This window comes from Schistocerca nitens, chromosome 8 (genome assembly GCF_023898315.1).
Source record: "Schistocerca nitens isolate TAMUIC-IGC-003100 chromosome 8, iqSchNite1.1, whole genome shotgun sequence".
NCBI lineage: Eukaryota > Metazoa > Arthropoda > Insecta > Orthoptera > Acrididae > Schistocerca > Schistocerca nitens.
Genome location: NC_064621.1, coordinates 301,103,298 through 301,118,579, shown reverse-complemented (window position 1 = coordinate 301,118,579; position 15,282 = coordinate 301,103,298). Strand labels below are relative to the sequence as shown.

Genomic DNA, 15,282 nt, shown 5'->3' with positions numbered 1-15,282 from the left:
TACTTTCTTTGACTCTTCAGTGTATCTGAACTTAAACACGTTACACCCTGTATATGAGCCGGCCGGTGTGGCCGTGCGGTTAAAGGCGCTTCAGTCTGGAACCGCGTGACCGCTACGGTCGCAGGTTCGAATCCTGCTTCGGGCATGGATGTGTGTGATGTCCTTAGGTTAGTTAGGTTTAAGTAGTTCTAAGTTCTAGGGGACTGATGACCACAGAAGTTAAGTCCCATAGTGCTCAGAGCCATTTGAATCCTGTATATGAAAAACCTGTATATGGCTGCAGGTTCGCCAATTTCAGTTTTTTTTTTATAAATTACTAATTATTTCCCTACAAGAATTCTTCTTTGGAACCGAAGTTGTTGTTATGGAGAAACATGTCTAATCTGCTTTCGAATACGCTTCTGCTGTCAGACATTTTATTTCCATGGTAAGATTGTCAAAGAGTTTTATAGCGGCTATTTGATACCCTTCCGTGCAAACTTTAGATTCATCTACATCTACATCTTCATCGCTGCTCTGCAAGTCGCACTTCAGTGCATGTCAGAGTGTTCATCGAACCACCTTCACAATAATTCTGTTATTCCATTCCCTAACAGCGCGCCCAAAAAACGAACACTTATATCTTTCCATGCGAGCTCTGGTTTCCCTTATTTTATTATGATGATAGTGTATCCTTATGTAGGTCGGCACCAACAAAATATTTTTGCATTCGAAGAAGAAAGTTGATGATAGAAATTTCGTGAGAAGATTCCGCCGCAACGAAAAACGCCTTTGTTTTAATGATGTCCACCCCAAGCATGTATCATGTCAGTGACACTCTCTCCGCTATTTCGCGATGATACAAAACGTCTGCTCTTCTTTGAACTTTCTCGATGCACCCCGTTAATCCTGTCTGGTAAGGATCCAAGACTGCGCAGAAGTACTTTGAGCATTCATGTGGATGACCTCACACTTTGCATTATTTAGATCAGCTGCCAACTTTCGCAGCATACAGATATCTTATCGAAACCGTTTTGCAATTGGTTTTGGTATTCTGATGACTTTACTAGGCGATAAACGACAGCATCATCTACAAACAACCTTGGACGGCTGCTCAGATTGTCTCCTGGTACAACAGAGGGCCTGTAACACTACCTCGAGGAACGCCAGAAATCACTTTTGTTTTACTCGGTGACTTTCCATCAGTTACTACGAACTGTGACCCCTCTGATGGGAATGCACGAATCCAGTCGCATAACTGCGACGATATTCCATAAGCAAGCAGTTTTATTAGAAGCCCCTTGTGAGATATGGTGTCAAAAGCCTTCTGGAAATCTAGAAATACGTGATCAATTTGAAATCCTTTATCCACAGCAATCAACAGTTTGTGTGAGTAATGAGTTAGTTGAATTTCACAAGAGCGATATGTGTTGACTACTTGTCAATAGACCATTCTCTTCGAGGTAACTCATTATATTCGAACACAGAATATGCTCCAAAACTTGCTGCATATCGACGTTAATGATGTGGGCTTTTACTTTAGTGGATTATTCCTATTGCTTTTCTCGATTATTGGTGTGACCTGTGCAACTTTCTAGTTTTTGGGTACGAATTTTTCATCGAGCGAGCGGTTACATGATTGTTAAGTATGGAGCTATTGCATTAGCATACTCTGAGAGGAACCTAACTGGTACACAATCTGGACCGGAAGATTTACTTTTATTAAGCGATTTAAGTTTGTGCGCTAATCTGAGGGTATCTACTTCCTAAGTTACTCATGTTGGCAGCTGTTCTTGATCCGAATTCTGGAATCATTAAAGAGTAGTGCAGATCATTCAACTTCTTGCTGCTGTACTTGTGGATATTTCCACCGAACTCAGACTGATAGTGCATAACAAATTTATAAGTGAATAATTGAACTATGAAGCTGTCGCTGATATTCTCAGCTATTCCAAGATGTACGTATGTGAACCCTGCACAGAATTCTAAGTACTTTCTATTATACAATGAATAATTTTAGACTAAGGTAGAAGTTACCCCGTAATATTACCCTGTAAGAAATCAGTGTATGAAAACGTGCAGAAGTATGTTAACTTATGGACTTAAGATCCGCAAAGTTTGCAATTATTATTATGGCAAACGTAGCCGAATTTAAACGTTTTAGGAGGTCCGCTACAGTTCTTACAATGTTGTAGTTGGTGACTGCACAGACTGAGCATCGAATCTTCAACACTTGTTACTTCCAGTTTGCCTTAATCTGCCCACATGTAGACTTGTGTTCGACTCAAACAACTTTCACCATATTGCATTGCCATCTGACGGCGAATTTCGATTAGTTTCAATCCTTCGGCTAACAGAAATCTAATGACACTTGGCTGCTCCATTTTGGTGCAAATCTGCAAGGATGCCGCCATCTTATTTCACTGATTGCCAGCATCCCAATTGCGTGGCAGACGTGCCTGGCCTGTCTGATAACAGTTCTAGGACATCACCAAAAAATAATCAAGAAGGACAAATTTTGTTAAAGTTTTGTATTTTTATACAATTTTTCTGGATATTTATTGAATGGATCTTGTACGTGGCGTATCTAGCTCAAGTTTTCTTCAATGTCTACACTGAAGAACCCCCTACACCTGTTTATTATTTCTCATTGGTGAACTACGTTAATACATCTACATCTACATTTATACCCCGCAAGCCACCAAACGGTGTGTGGCGGAGGACACTTTACGTGCCACTGTCATTACTTCCCTTTCCTGTTCCACTCGCGTATGGTTCGCCGGAAGAACGACTACCAGAAAGCCTCCGTGCGCGCTCTAATCTCTCTAATTTTACATTCGTGATCTCCTCGGGAGATATTCGATACCACATCCAGAAACGCACCCTCTCGAAACCTGGACAGCGAGCTACACCGCGATGCAGAGCGCCTCTCTTGAAGAGTCTGCCACTTAAGTTTGCTAAACATCTCCATAACGCTATCACGCTTACCAAATAACCCTGTGACGAAACGCGCCGCTCATCTTTGGATCTTCTCTATTTCTTCTGTCAACCCGACCTGGTACGGATCCCACACTGATGAGCAATACTCAAGTATAGGCCGAACGAGTGTTTTATAAGCCACCTCCTTTGTTGATGGACTACATTTTCTAAGGACTCTCCCAATGAATCTCAACCTGGTACCCGCCTTACTAACAATTAATTTTATATGATCATTCCACTTCAAATCGTTCTGTACTCCCAGATATTTTACAGAAGTAACTGCTACCAGTGTTTGTTCCGCTATCATATAATCATACAATAAGGGATCCTTCTCTCTATGTATTCGCAATACATTACATTTGTCTATGTTAAGGGTCAGTAGCCACTCCCTGCACCGAGTGCCTATCCGCTGCAGATCTTCCTGCATTTCGCTACAATTTTCTAATGCTGCAACTTTTCTGTATACTACAGCATCATCCGCGAAAAGCCGCATGGAACTTCCGACATTATATACTAGGTCATTTACATATATTGTGAAAAGCAATGGTCCAATAACACTCCCCTGTGGCACGCCAGAGGTTGCTTTAACATCTGTAGACGTCTCTCCATTGAGAACAACATGCTGTGTTCTGTTTGCTAAAAACTCTTCAATCCAGCCACACAGCTGGTATGATATTCCGTAGGCTCTTACTTTGTTTATCAGGCGACAGTGCGGAACTGTATCGAACGCCTTCCGGAAGTCAAGGAAAATGGCATCTACCTGGGAGCCTGTATCTAATATTTTCTGGGTCTCATGAACAAATAAAGCGAGTTGGGTCTCACACGATCGCTGTTTCCGGAATCCATATTGATTCCTACAGAGTAGATTCTGCGTTTGCAGAAATGACATGATACGCGAACAAGAAACATGTTCTAAAATTCTACAACAGATCGATGTCAGAGATATAGGCCTATGAAGTGGGTTATTTTTGACAGTAAAAATTGTATGAGCTGTGTTTTTTCCAAGTTTAAAGCTAAACAATTTGTGTAAAAACTAGTCAGTAACTTTTTTTAAAAAAACCTCATTTACTATTTTCTCTGTTCATGGTTCTTTACTCATCTCCACAGCAATGCTTGTGCACGTGCAGACAGGATTAATTTTGTCTCCTGGCTCAAATAAAACGGTAGATCATTAACACAAATCAAGAACAGCAGTGCTAGTAAGTTACTTGTGTCGTCAGGGTGCGTGCCTTTGCTGGAGACGCACGGCTACGCACATCGGCGTCTCACACCCAGCAGCGTCGGGGCCGCAGCATGTCGTTCGCAGACACCCAGAGCGGTCACTGCGAGACCATGGGGCACCAGTCAAGCGAGCCCCCAGCTGTGGGCAGCTCATCAAGAGGTGAGCCAATTTCAAGGTAGCTACTACCAATACCAATGTTTACCACAGCTCTTCACTTGTAAATTTGCGACCCGATCTATGGCAGTGGTAAAATATTTCTTCTCTTCCATCTTCATCAAAATGGTTCAAATGGCTCTGAGCACTATGGGACTTAACTACTGAGGTCATCAGTCCCCTAGAACTTTGAACTACTTAAACCTAACTAACCTAAGGACATCACACACATCCATGCCCGAGGCAGGATTCGAACCTGCGACCGTAGCGGTCACGCGGTTCCAAACTGAAGCGCTTAGAACCGCACGGCCACACCGGCCGGCTTCCATCTTCATGTTCTGGCTTTACGTGGATAACCTACTCTCGTTATTCTTCTTTTAAAGATGTATATATCTTTCGACTAAACTGCACAAAAAATGTTTCTCACCTCTTCTTAACTTGGATGGTTTTTCTTTAACAGAAAGCCTCTTTACGAGTATGTTACCACAGTAACTTCATGCGCGCACCAACTGCAGAGCTTTGTCGACCCAGACAGTATTCATAACGAGTCCATTATGGATCCATACATATTGGGTTAGCCAGTGAAACGGGCAGATTGGAGATGGTACAAAAATGGCCCTGAGCATTATGGGACTTAACATCTGAGGTCATCAGTGCCCTATAACTTAGAACTACTTAAACCTAATTACCCTAAGGACATCACACACATCCATTCCCGAGGCAGGATTCGAACCTGCGACCGTAGCGGTCGCGCGGTTCCAGACTGAAGCGCCTAGAACCCCTCGGTCACTCAGACCGGCAGATTGGAGATGGCCTTGACAGCTGGAATGTGAGTGGTGGGGCTAATGGTGGCCGGCTCCGTTCTACCTGCATGTCCCACCATTTAGTTGCGATGGATCGTTGGATGGGAGAACATCGCGGCTACGCAGTTAAAGCGTATTATACGAATGGTGAGAGTTTGGTGAAAAAGCGACGTGGTTTTCGACGCCATTTCAACATACCGCGCAACAGGGCAGTTCCCTCGGATAACCCAATTCGTTCGTGGATAAACAACCTTGAACGAACTGGATCAACGTCTAAAAAACGAGGTGGGAGTGCAAAAACCGTTCGAACCCCTCAAAACATCGCTGCTGTTCAACAGGCAATGCTCAGAAGTCCACACTGAACTGCCAAACAACATCCTCTACGTCTTGGAATAAGTAACACTTCAGTGAGAAGATTTCTTCATCAAGGTTTACATTTTCACCCATAGAAAATAGATTGTGCAATCTCTCAAACAAAGTGACTATCAGAAACGATTACAGTTTTGTGAGGAAATGGCCAGAAGACTTGAAGAAAATGACGACCAAGTAAACCACTTGTGGATGAGCGATGAGGCCCATTTCCACCTCTCTGGTTTTGTTAATAAACAAAACTTCAGATATTGGTCGGAGGAAAACCCTGGCGCACTTCATGAAACTCCTCTTCATGCTCAAAAAGTGACGGTTTGGTGCACAATGCCGGCAAGAGGAATTACAGGGCCATTTTTCTTCGAGGATATCAATGGAAGTGCTGTGACTGTTAACGCTGTGCATTACGTTGCAATGATACAGAACTTTCTTAAGCCATAACTCACATGTTTTCCAGTGAGTGAACACACAGTGTTCCAACAAGATGGGGAACAAGCGACACTGCAAGAGTTGCCATGAATGCTGTGAATGCTTTGTTCCCAGGCGGCGTCGTTTCCCGAAACAGGGATACACCTTGGCCCCCTCGCTCTCCAGATTTGACAAACTGCGACTTTTTTCTATGGGGTTACTTAAAAACAAAAGTTTTTCAGAAGATCCACCCAGAACTATCCCAGCCCTAAAACAACGAATTCGGGGCGAAATTGAAGGAAATCCAGTCAATATTCTGCAATATGTCATGGTAAACTTCCAGGCCTGGTGCAGAAATGCATAGATTCCAATGGAGGACATTTGGCAGATGTTATATTCAAAAAATAATTTTTTCACTTATTGTATAGTATATGGCTACCTTTGTACTTTATATTTATAACCATTAAATTAAAAAAATAAATTTTCTTAAAGAATTAGTTACTTATTTAAATCTTCCTGTTTCACTGGCTAACCCTGTATTAGGAAAATGGATGTACATATGTATGTAATGTATGTATGTATATATGTACGTATGTATGTATGTATGTTACACATCTCCTCCTAAACCACTCGACATCACCTACCAAACTATCAAAGGGGTGCGAATAGGCACGAAAATGGAGCGTACCTCAAAGCGCACAAATACCCTGACTTCATTCATCCTACATTTAAGAATGAGGACACTTAGTGACTTGCAACAAACTTTACATATAATTTCAGACAGTTAAGAAACTTTTTTCGCTGACAACCCCCACAAAATGATGAAAGAAAAAAAGTTTATCGCTTTCTACATTTTCGCTGTTCATTTTTGCATCAGGCATGATGTTTTAATTTGTTTCTTGTTTACTACTAACTGTAAAAAAAAAATGGTTCAAATGGTTCTGAGCACTATGGGACTCAACTGCTGAGGTCATTAGTCCCCTAGAACTTAGAACTAGTTAAACCTAACTAACCTAAGGACATCACACACATCCATGCCCGAGGCAGGATTCGAACCTGCGACCGTAGCGGTCTCGCGGTTCCAGACTGCAGCGCCAGAACCGCGCGGCCACTTCGGCCGGCTACTAACTGTATTGGTGACACATTTTGCAGACAGTATTCGCATACAGTATACCACTGAATATACTGTACCTGCAAAATTATGTCATTGTACGACACATAGTTCACGAGATATTATGTCATAAACATCGAGGTGCGAAAAAATTGCATGGCGAAATTCAGTCGAGATACAGATGAATTATGCGTGCAAATAAGTGTGAAATATGTTAAATATATGTTGACATGTTCGAACGCAGTCAAAGCCACAGGTAAGAAGTTGCTCCTGGATCTATTTAAACCTGATTTGGTACACATACTATCTACTATCTGGAAAGAAATATTGTAGGGGTTAGAACCAGCAAACTCTTATTGGGACAGGTGTCACAACGTGGAGAGAGAAGGGGGTAGGACGAGATTGACAGGGAGGAGGGAGGAGATGGACAAAGAGAGAACGAGGGGGAAAAGAGAAAGGGAAGAGAAGAAGATGGACAGAGAGAGGAAGGAGGAGGAGATAAACAGGGAGAGGGGAGGAGTAGATGCAAAAAGAGAGGAGCAGATGGATAGAGAGCGTGGAGGAGGAGATTGACAGAGAGAGACGGAAGGAGGAGATGGACTAATCGAACACTGGAATAAATACATACCTGGGCGTTCCACATACTTAGTTACTAACGATATAAACTTCCTACGTCCACTCGCAACCTCATCACGGTGATGTGCAAAGGAAGTGGTGAAGGAAACATCTGGAACTAAATCTGGTTCAGTGACTTTGGGTATTCTTCATCGACGATTGTAGGATTTTCTCGGCGCCTTATGATCATCCCAGAAGAGAGTGGGGATATCCAGGTATCAATGCTAGTCTGACATGTGGTCCCACGTGTTGAGCACTCAGCTAAGTCAGTAACGTTTTGGACCGATACAATGTACGGATTTCGGACTTCTCTCACAGCTATTCATAGAACTATAAGAACTGTATAGCATCGGGACAAGACCCACCAATCTATTGCCCAGCCCCACACTCAATATTTGATCGACGAGTTTCTCTTTCAAGACGAAAATGAAATAGAACACAACGCCCCTCTCGTGGTGTACTTTCACTAGAAAACAGAAGTTAGCTGAATAGAATGGCTTGTGGTATCTGCTGACATGAATGCGACTGAGCACCTTGGAACTAGCTGAAACTTGCATCGTGACAACGCAGGCGCCCGCCTCAAATTACTTTTAGAACTACAACAAGAAGCTACTTTTCATGTATATTTACTTATATCGATGCACGTTTCGAGCTTTCGGCCATCTCCAGACGGCATAAAAAACAGCACTGTTTTTGTGCATATTTATAAATGTGAAAATTGGAGCAACAACCAACAGATAGAAAGTTAGAGCATTTAACCGTCAACATATTTTAAACATAAAACTCGTGAAGAGTAGTAGTTAAATAAAATTGTTATTTTGTACAGGGCAGCCTCAGCATTCAAACAGCAGTCGGTGTTTTTAACTATGTGATAATGGGGTTGGATTGGGTTGTTTTGGGGGAGGAGACCAAACAGCGAGGTCATCGGTCTCGTCGGATTAGGGAAGGATGGGGAAGGAAGTCGGCTGTGCCCTTTTTAAAGGAACCAGCCATGCATTTGCTGAAGAGATTTTTAGGGAAATCACGAAAAACCTAAATCAAGGTGGCCGGACACGGAATTGAACCATCGTCCTCCCGAATGCGAGTCAAGTGTGTTAATCACTGCGCCACCTCGCTCGTTATGTGCTAACTGAAGGTTTTGATACGTACAGTACTGGAACATGAAAAAAGAACGCCAAGAATTCATCGATCCAGAAGAGATCAATTTCACTGACAACTCTAGAGAATGTATACAACAAACGATCACGCCGACAGAGCCACACGAGATTTAGCACAGTCGACAGGACGTGCTACATGTCACCGTTAGTACTCTATATTCCTTCCTTTTTCCCAAGGAGACGATAGTAGAGAAGACGTATTTAGTCTTGCGGAATGGCGTACTAAGCAATTACTACCTGATGCCTGAATTGGGTCAGATCTCTTTTCGGCCTTACACACTGCTCAAGATGTTTCATTCAGTCCCGAATACACTCAGTGCGCGACAGATCTGGGGATCGTGCTGGCCAGAGTCGTTGACGTGCATCTCGGAGAGAAAGCTGGGTGGCACGGGATATATGTGGATGTGCACTGTCCTGCTGGAAAAGCACGTTGCGCTGTTGGTGCAGGAACGGTAGCATGACGGATTGATGGTTCAAATGGTTCTAAGCACAATGGGACTTAACATCTGAGGTCATCAGTCCCCTAGACTTAGAACTATTAAACTTAACTAACCTGAGGACATCACACACAGCCATGCCCGTGGCAAGGTTCGAACCTGCGACGGTAGCAGCCGCGTGGCTCCGGACTGAAGCGCCTAGAACCGGTCGACCACTGCGGCCGGCCCCACGACGGTTTGAAAGATTTTTTTTTTGTGTACCAGGCACTGTTAAATGTTTCCTCTACCATCACCAAGGAGAACAGCCATTGCAAGATTTGGCTCCGCACACCATGATGCCGGGCGTTGGCACTGTATGCCTATTTGTATGCACTCCAGACGTTGATGCTCACCTTCACTGTGCTACACTCCCATAGTACCATTATTGACAGAGTCAGAAGCGACTCTCGTCACTGAAGACGTCAAGTCTACATTCTTCTTTCCACGAGTGCCTATCGCAACACCACTGGAGGCGAGCTACACGATATTGGGTCCTGAGCGCAAGGCGCTCTAAACGACACGCTGGATCGTGGCCCTGCTCGAGGGAGGCGGCTGAGAATGGTCCTCGCTGATACCCTCGGAGCAGCAGTGTCCCTAATTTATTGTGAAGCTGCTGTGCGATCCGACACTGCACTTCAAAAGATGCGACGGTCCTTGCGTCCACCTGTGCGTCGGCCTGTCCAGACTCAGGCAGACGGGCAGATGCACCTTCCGCTGACCACTCGTAAGCACATTGATGCACTCTGTAAACCTTTCTCCCCCATGCGTAGCACATTTCTGCAGTATGATCACCCAGCCTCTCGCAGACCCACTGTACGCCCTCGCTCAAAGTCAGTTGCACAGACGGTTCACGTCAAAGTTGTCGCGGCACGGTAACAATGTTGCAGACACGGCAAACTGGCTGCGACTGGCTCTGGAGGTGAACAACTACTGCGAAGCTTGCAACATTTAACGGCTCGTAACGCGGTCCTGGTTTTTCTGCAGCACTGATAATCGCATTAACTGTCCTCTCGCAGTGTCCCGTGCAAGTATGGCATGCCTTATTCACTTCCGCTTAGATGTTCCTTTTTCATTTTGCAATAATGTATTACGCCAACTGAAGATGGATTAACGCCTGAAACGCATGTTGGTATAAACGAATATCACTACTGGCCATTAAAATTGCTACAACAAGAAGAAATGCAGATGATAAACGGGTATTCATTGGACAAATATATTATACTACAACAGACTTTTTCACGCAGTTATGGTGCATAGATCCTGAGAAATCAGTACCCAGAACAACCACGTCTGGCCGTAATAACGGCCTTGATACGCCTGGGCATTGAGTCAAATAGAGCTTGGATGGCGTGTACAGGTACAGCTGTCCATGCAGCTTCAACACGATACCACAGTTCATCAAGAGTAGTGACTGGCGTATTGTGACGAGCCAGTTGCTCGGCCACCATTGACCAGACGTTTGCAATTCGTGAGAGATCTGGAGAATGTGCTGGCCATGGCAGCAGTCGAACATTTTCTGTATCCAGAAAGGCCTGTACATGACCTACAACATGCGGTCGTACATTATTCTGCTGAAATGTAGGATTTCGCAGGGATCGAATACGGGTCTTAACACACCTGAAATGTTGCGTTCACTGTTCAAAGTGCCGTCAATGCGAACAAGAGGTGACAGAGACGTGTAACCAATGGCACCCCATACCATCACGCCGGGTGATACGCCAGTTTGGCGATGACGAATACACGCTTCCAATGTACGTTCACCGCGATGTCGCCAAACATGGATGCGACCATCATGATGCTGTAAACAGAACCTGGATTCATCCGAAAAAATGACGTTTTGCATTCGTGCACCCCGGTTCGTCGTTGAGTACATCATCGCAGGCGCTCCTGTCTGTGATGCAGCGTCAAGGGTAACCGCAGCCATGGTCTCCGAGCTGATAGTCCATGCTGCTGCAAACGCCGTCGAACTGTTCGTGCAGATGGTTGTTGTCTTGCAAACGTCTCCATCTGTTGACTCAGGGATCGAGACGTGGCTGCACGATCCGTTACAACCATGCGGATAAGATGCCTGTCATCTCGACTGCTAGTGTAGTGGTACGAGGCCGTTAGGATCCAGCACGGCGTTCCGTATTACCCTCCTAAACCCACCGATTCCATATTCTGCTAACAGTCATGGGATCTCGACCAACGCGAGCAGCAAAGTCGCGATACGATAAACCGCAGTCGCGATAGGTTACAATCCGACCTCTATCAAAGTCGGAAACGTGAAGGTACGCATTTCTCCTCCTTACACGAGGCATCACAACAACGTTTCACCAGGCAACGCCGGTCAACTGCTGTTTGTGTATGAGAAATCGGTTGGAAACCTTCCTCATGTCAGCACGTTGTAGGTGTCGCCACCGGCGCCAACCTTGTGTGAATGCTCTGAAAAACTAATCATTTGCATATCACAGCATCTTCTTCCTGTCGGTTAAATTTCGCGTCTGTAGCACGTCATCTTCGTGGTGTAGCAATTTTAATTGGCAGTAGTATATATATATATATATATATATATATATATATATATATATATATATATATATATATATATATGGCTGGTTGCTGCATTTCTGGAAGTACTACACTGACGGATAAATTTTTCAGCACCAAGAAGGAGTTGAGCGACATGAACGAAAGTTAGTAAGCGTGTTTCTACATCTGAAAGATGTCTGTTCAAATTTCGCGCCAGTAGTGCCTCTGTGTGGATGCAGATCAGGCTTGCTTTAAATACACGTTGTAAGGTCGTGAGCGTTAGTCATCTTTCAGATTGGACAGGGTGAGCTGATGTCAGTTAAGAAGCCTTGAAGGCGACAAAGACGCCATTATGAACACCTCACTGAGTTTGAATGGTGTCGTTGATAGGGCTACCAGGAGCTGGAAGTTCCTTCTGCGATACTGCAGAAAGATTTGACAGGAATGTAGCCAATGTGTGTTATTGGTGGCAGAGATAATGGAACTAGAGTGGGCACTGATACCGAGAGGGAAGACCATCGAGTTCGGCGTATGTCTCTGGCTCATCTTGTATCTGCATCAGTAATTCGAGCATCAGTTGGCACCATAATGACTCAACGAACTGTTACAAATCGGTTACTTCAAGGACAGCTTCGAACCATACGCCCTGGAGTGTGCTCCCCACTGACCTCAAACTGCCGCCATTTACGACTTGGTAGTGACAAACGAGAGCTCACTGGAGTGCAGGGTGGAGGTCTGTAGTTTTTTTCTGATGAAAGCTGGTTCTGCCTCTGTGCCAGTGATGGCCGTGTGTTGTTTGGGAGGAGGCCAGTTTAGGGGCTGCAACCACTGGGTCTGTGTGCTAGACACACTGGACCTCCTACACCTGAAGTTATAGTCTGGAGTGCGATTTCGTATGACAACGGGAGCACCCTCGTGGCTAAACCACGCAACCTGACTACAAATTTATACGATAGTCTGCTAATTTTACCTGTTCTGCTGCCGTTCATGAACAGAGTTCAAAGGGATGTTTGCCAAGAGGATAAAGCTCGCCCGCATACCACTGTTGTAACCCAACATGTTCTACAGACTGTCGGCATGTTGCCTTGGCCTGCTCGATCACTGTAGTTGAATTCTTTTATCTTGACGGCTCGCGAATGCCCGCCCAGACGGGGGAGATTGCTGCGTTACCAGTTGCAAACGACGCACGCGCCAAGAGAAGCAGCGCCATAGTATAGTACGCAAACTTACGCTTAGGGGGGAGCGCGCAGTTTATTTAGTTTATGAAGTACCACGGCCGCATTAACCCTTCCGCTGCTACAGAGACGCGCTGCCCGCATTCCGCGCTGTACGCGATTTTGTCATCACTGCACTGTTCGCCTGTGCTGATACATGGTGTTCCGACTGCTTTGACACACTTATCATTCGATTTCATGAAAACTATTTGGCCCAAAAATTTGATTTTTACACATCTTCTTGACAGATACCTTCCCCCCATAAATGACTTAATTTTGTTTCGATGCTCAACGCAGTTATTGTGCAGCATTAAATGTAGTAAACCATTGCACGAAATTTTGAAGAGTTTGCAGTCCATAGCGTATACTTTCCGTATGGTCGATTTTAGTTGCCACAATGTTGAGAATGAAATGTGGACAAGATACCTAAATTTCATATAAAATTTACTGTATAACGATAGCTCATTTAATTTAAGTACCAGATAGGTGCCGTATGTAATATTGAGAAATATTCCGTCTTTAGCGACTGTAATAAAAGTTTTATTTACACCGGGCGCGTTTGGCTTTATTTTCAAGCACTTCAATCAATCAAAATAAAGTAGACAAAATTCATTAAACAAAACTGTGGACTTACAAAAACATTAGGACTTGGATATACTGTGTATCAGAGAAGTGCTCTGAGCTATGTCAAAAATAATTTTTGTGTGTGGCACACACAAACAGCATTTATTTGCTAAAACACTGATCAGCCGACACAAACGTTGAATATTGTGTTAACATTCGCACTCGCCAAGACATTCACAGCAGACCGCTCAGAAAACTGCTGAACACTCATTGGCTATCAGCTGATGCGTGACGTCAGGTGCATAGAACGAGCCTTAAATCGACCGCAGTCGTTCATGGTTCCAACTATACAGAGTGTTCATTTTAATTGGAGACATTGAAATATCCGAAAATATACACATCGGGTCAAACAAATTTATAACTAAAATTAGTTTGTCTCCGAGGGGGCCATCCAATGATACCAAATCCGACGAATTTGTGGTCAAATTTGTTATAATTGGATGCCCCCTTCCGAGAGGAACTAATTTTCATTAGGATTTCTTTTGTCTCTGTGTGTCGGTTTCAAGAGATTTCAATGTCCCCAGTTAAAATGAACACCCTTTATAACATAAACAGTGTTTATAAATTGGGAAATATTCCATCTTTAGCAACTGTAATAAAACTTTTATTTATACCAGATTCATTTCGCTTTTTTCTAAAACGTTCTGATTAAAACAAAGTTGGCGAAGTACACAAAACTGAATTGTGGACGTAATAAAACATAGAAACTAAAATATATTGTCAGTGAGACGCAGTGGCCAAACAATTTGTGTTTGTCACAAAGGACAGCAAATACTAGCCCAAACATAGATCAGTCGACGAAAACATTGACTATGATGTTGCCAAAGAAGCGAAGCAAAGAATTGCGTCAGATAATCAAGTAGCTCGGCAGCGTACGAGCCGAAATTCTGCTCTAAATAATACTTTTAATACTGTCGCAAAAGATTATATCTCAATATGAATAGTAAAACAGCGACTGCGGAAAATAAGATATACAAACAAAACAGATAACATGAATATTGTATGTGTGCCTTTCCATTGTTTTTAATTCCTGTGAAAAGAAATATTGGAGGACAAAATTAGGAAAACTGAAAACTTATTATGATTATAATGAAGAGACAAAGCAATAGAAATTTCAAAAAATTACATTCAAACGAATAAAATTCACGAAGTAAGACACTTCGATATTGTTTTTAAATGAAGAAAATATTAAGCACCGAATAAGGTTTGAACTCAGGGCCTTTCACTTTACAGCCAAACACCTTAACCATTACGTTACCGCAGCTCGTCAATTCTGGAGACTCCTGGAGAACTACAAAATAGCACACAAAATACCAACAAACACTGTTGGTATGACTATGAATTACTCACGTTTCGTCGAAGTACAATAGGAAATAAACAATTACTGCTGTTCTTTATTGCGAAAAAGCGGTTCGTGAGAATGATACAAACACCTTTCCTTGCTATCGCCTGAATTAGGAGGCTTATTGCTTGTTTGGTTTAATTAATTAATAGAATATGAAGCAATTGGTATAAAGAATTCTTTTTCCAAACTTTCTATAAAAGAAAGTCTGCTATTAAGACGTTGCTTTTGTTCAATTACTTTATTTATGACTGAACGTTTCTAAAACTGAAGACACTCGTCCGTGCTCTGCACTGCAGTCGAGCTTTGGCAACGTCGCTCT

The 15,282-nt window shown here is 43.4% G+C and overlaps 1 protein-coding gene across 1 annotated transcript in view; it reads left to right on the top strand.

The window, feature by feature from the left end:
- The window catches only part of LOC126199100 (cytochrome P450 6k1-like), a 202,178-nt gene that overhangs the window by 55,288 nt on the left and 131,608 nt on the right, over positions 1-15,282 (top strand). The window contains exon 2 of the mRNA XM_049935850.1: positions 4,179-4,339. Within this exon, the coding sequence (XP_049791807.1) occupies positions 4,252-4,339 (88 nt within the window). The 5' untranslated portion in view covers positions 4,179-4,251. The remainder of the gene's footprint in view (positions 1-4,178; positions 4,340-15,282) is intronic.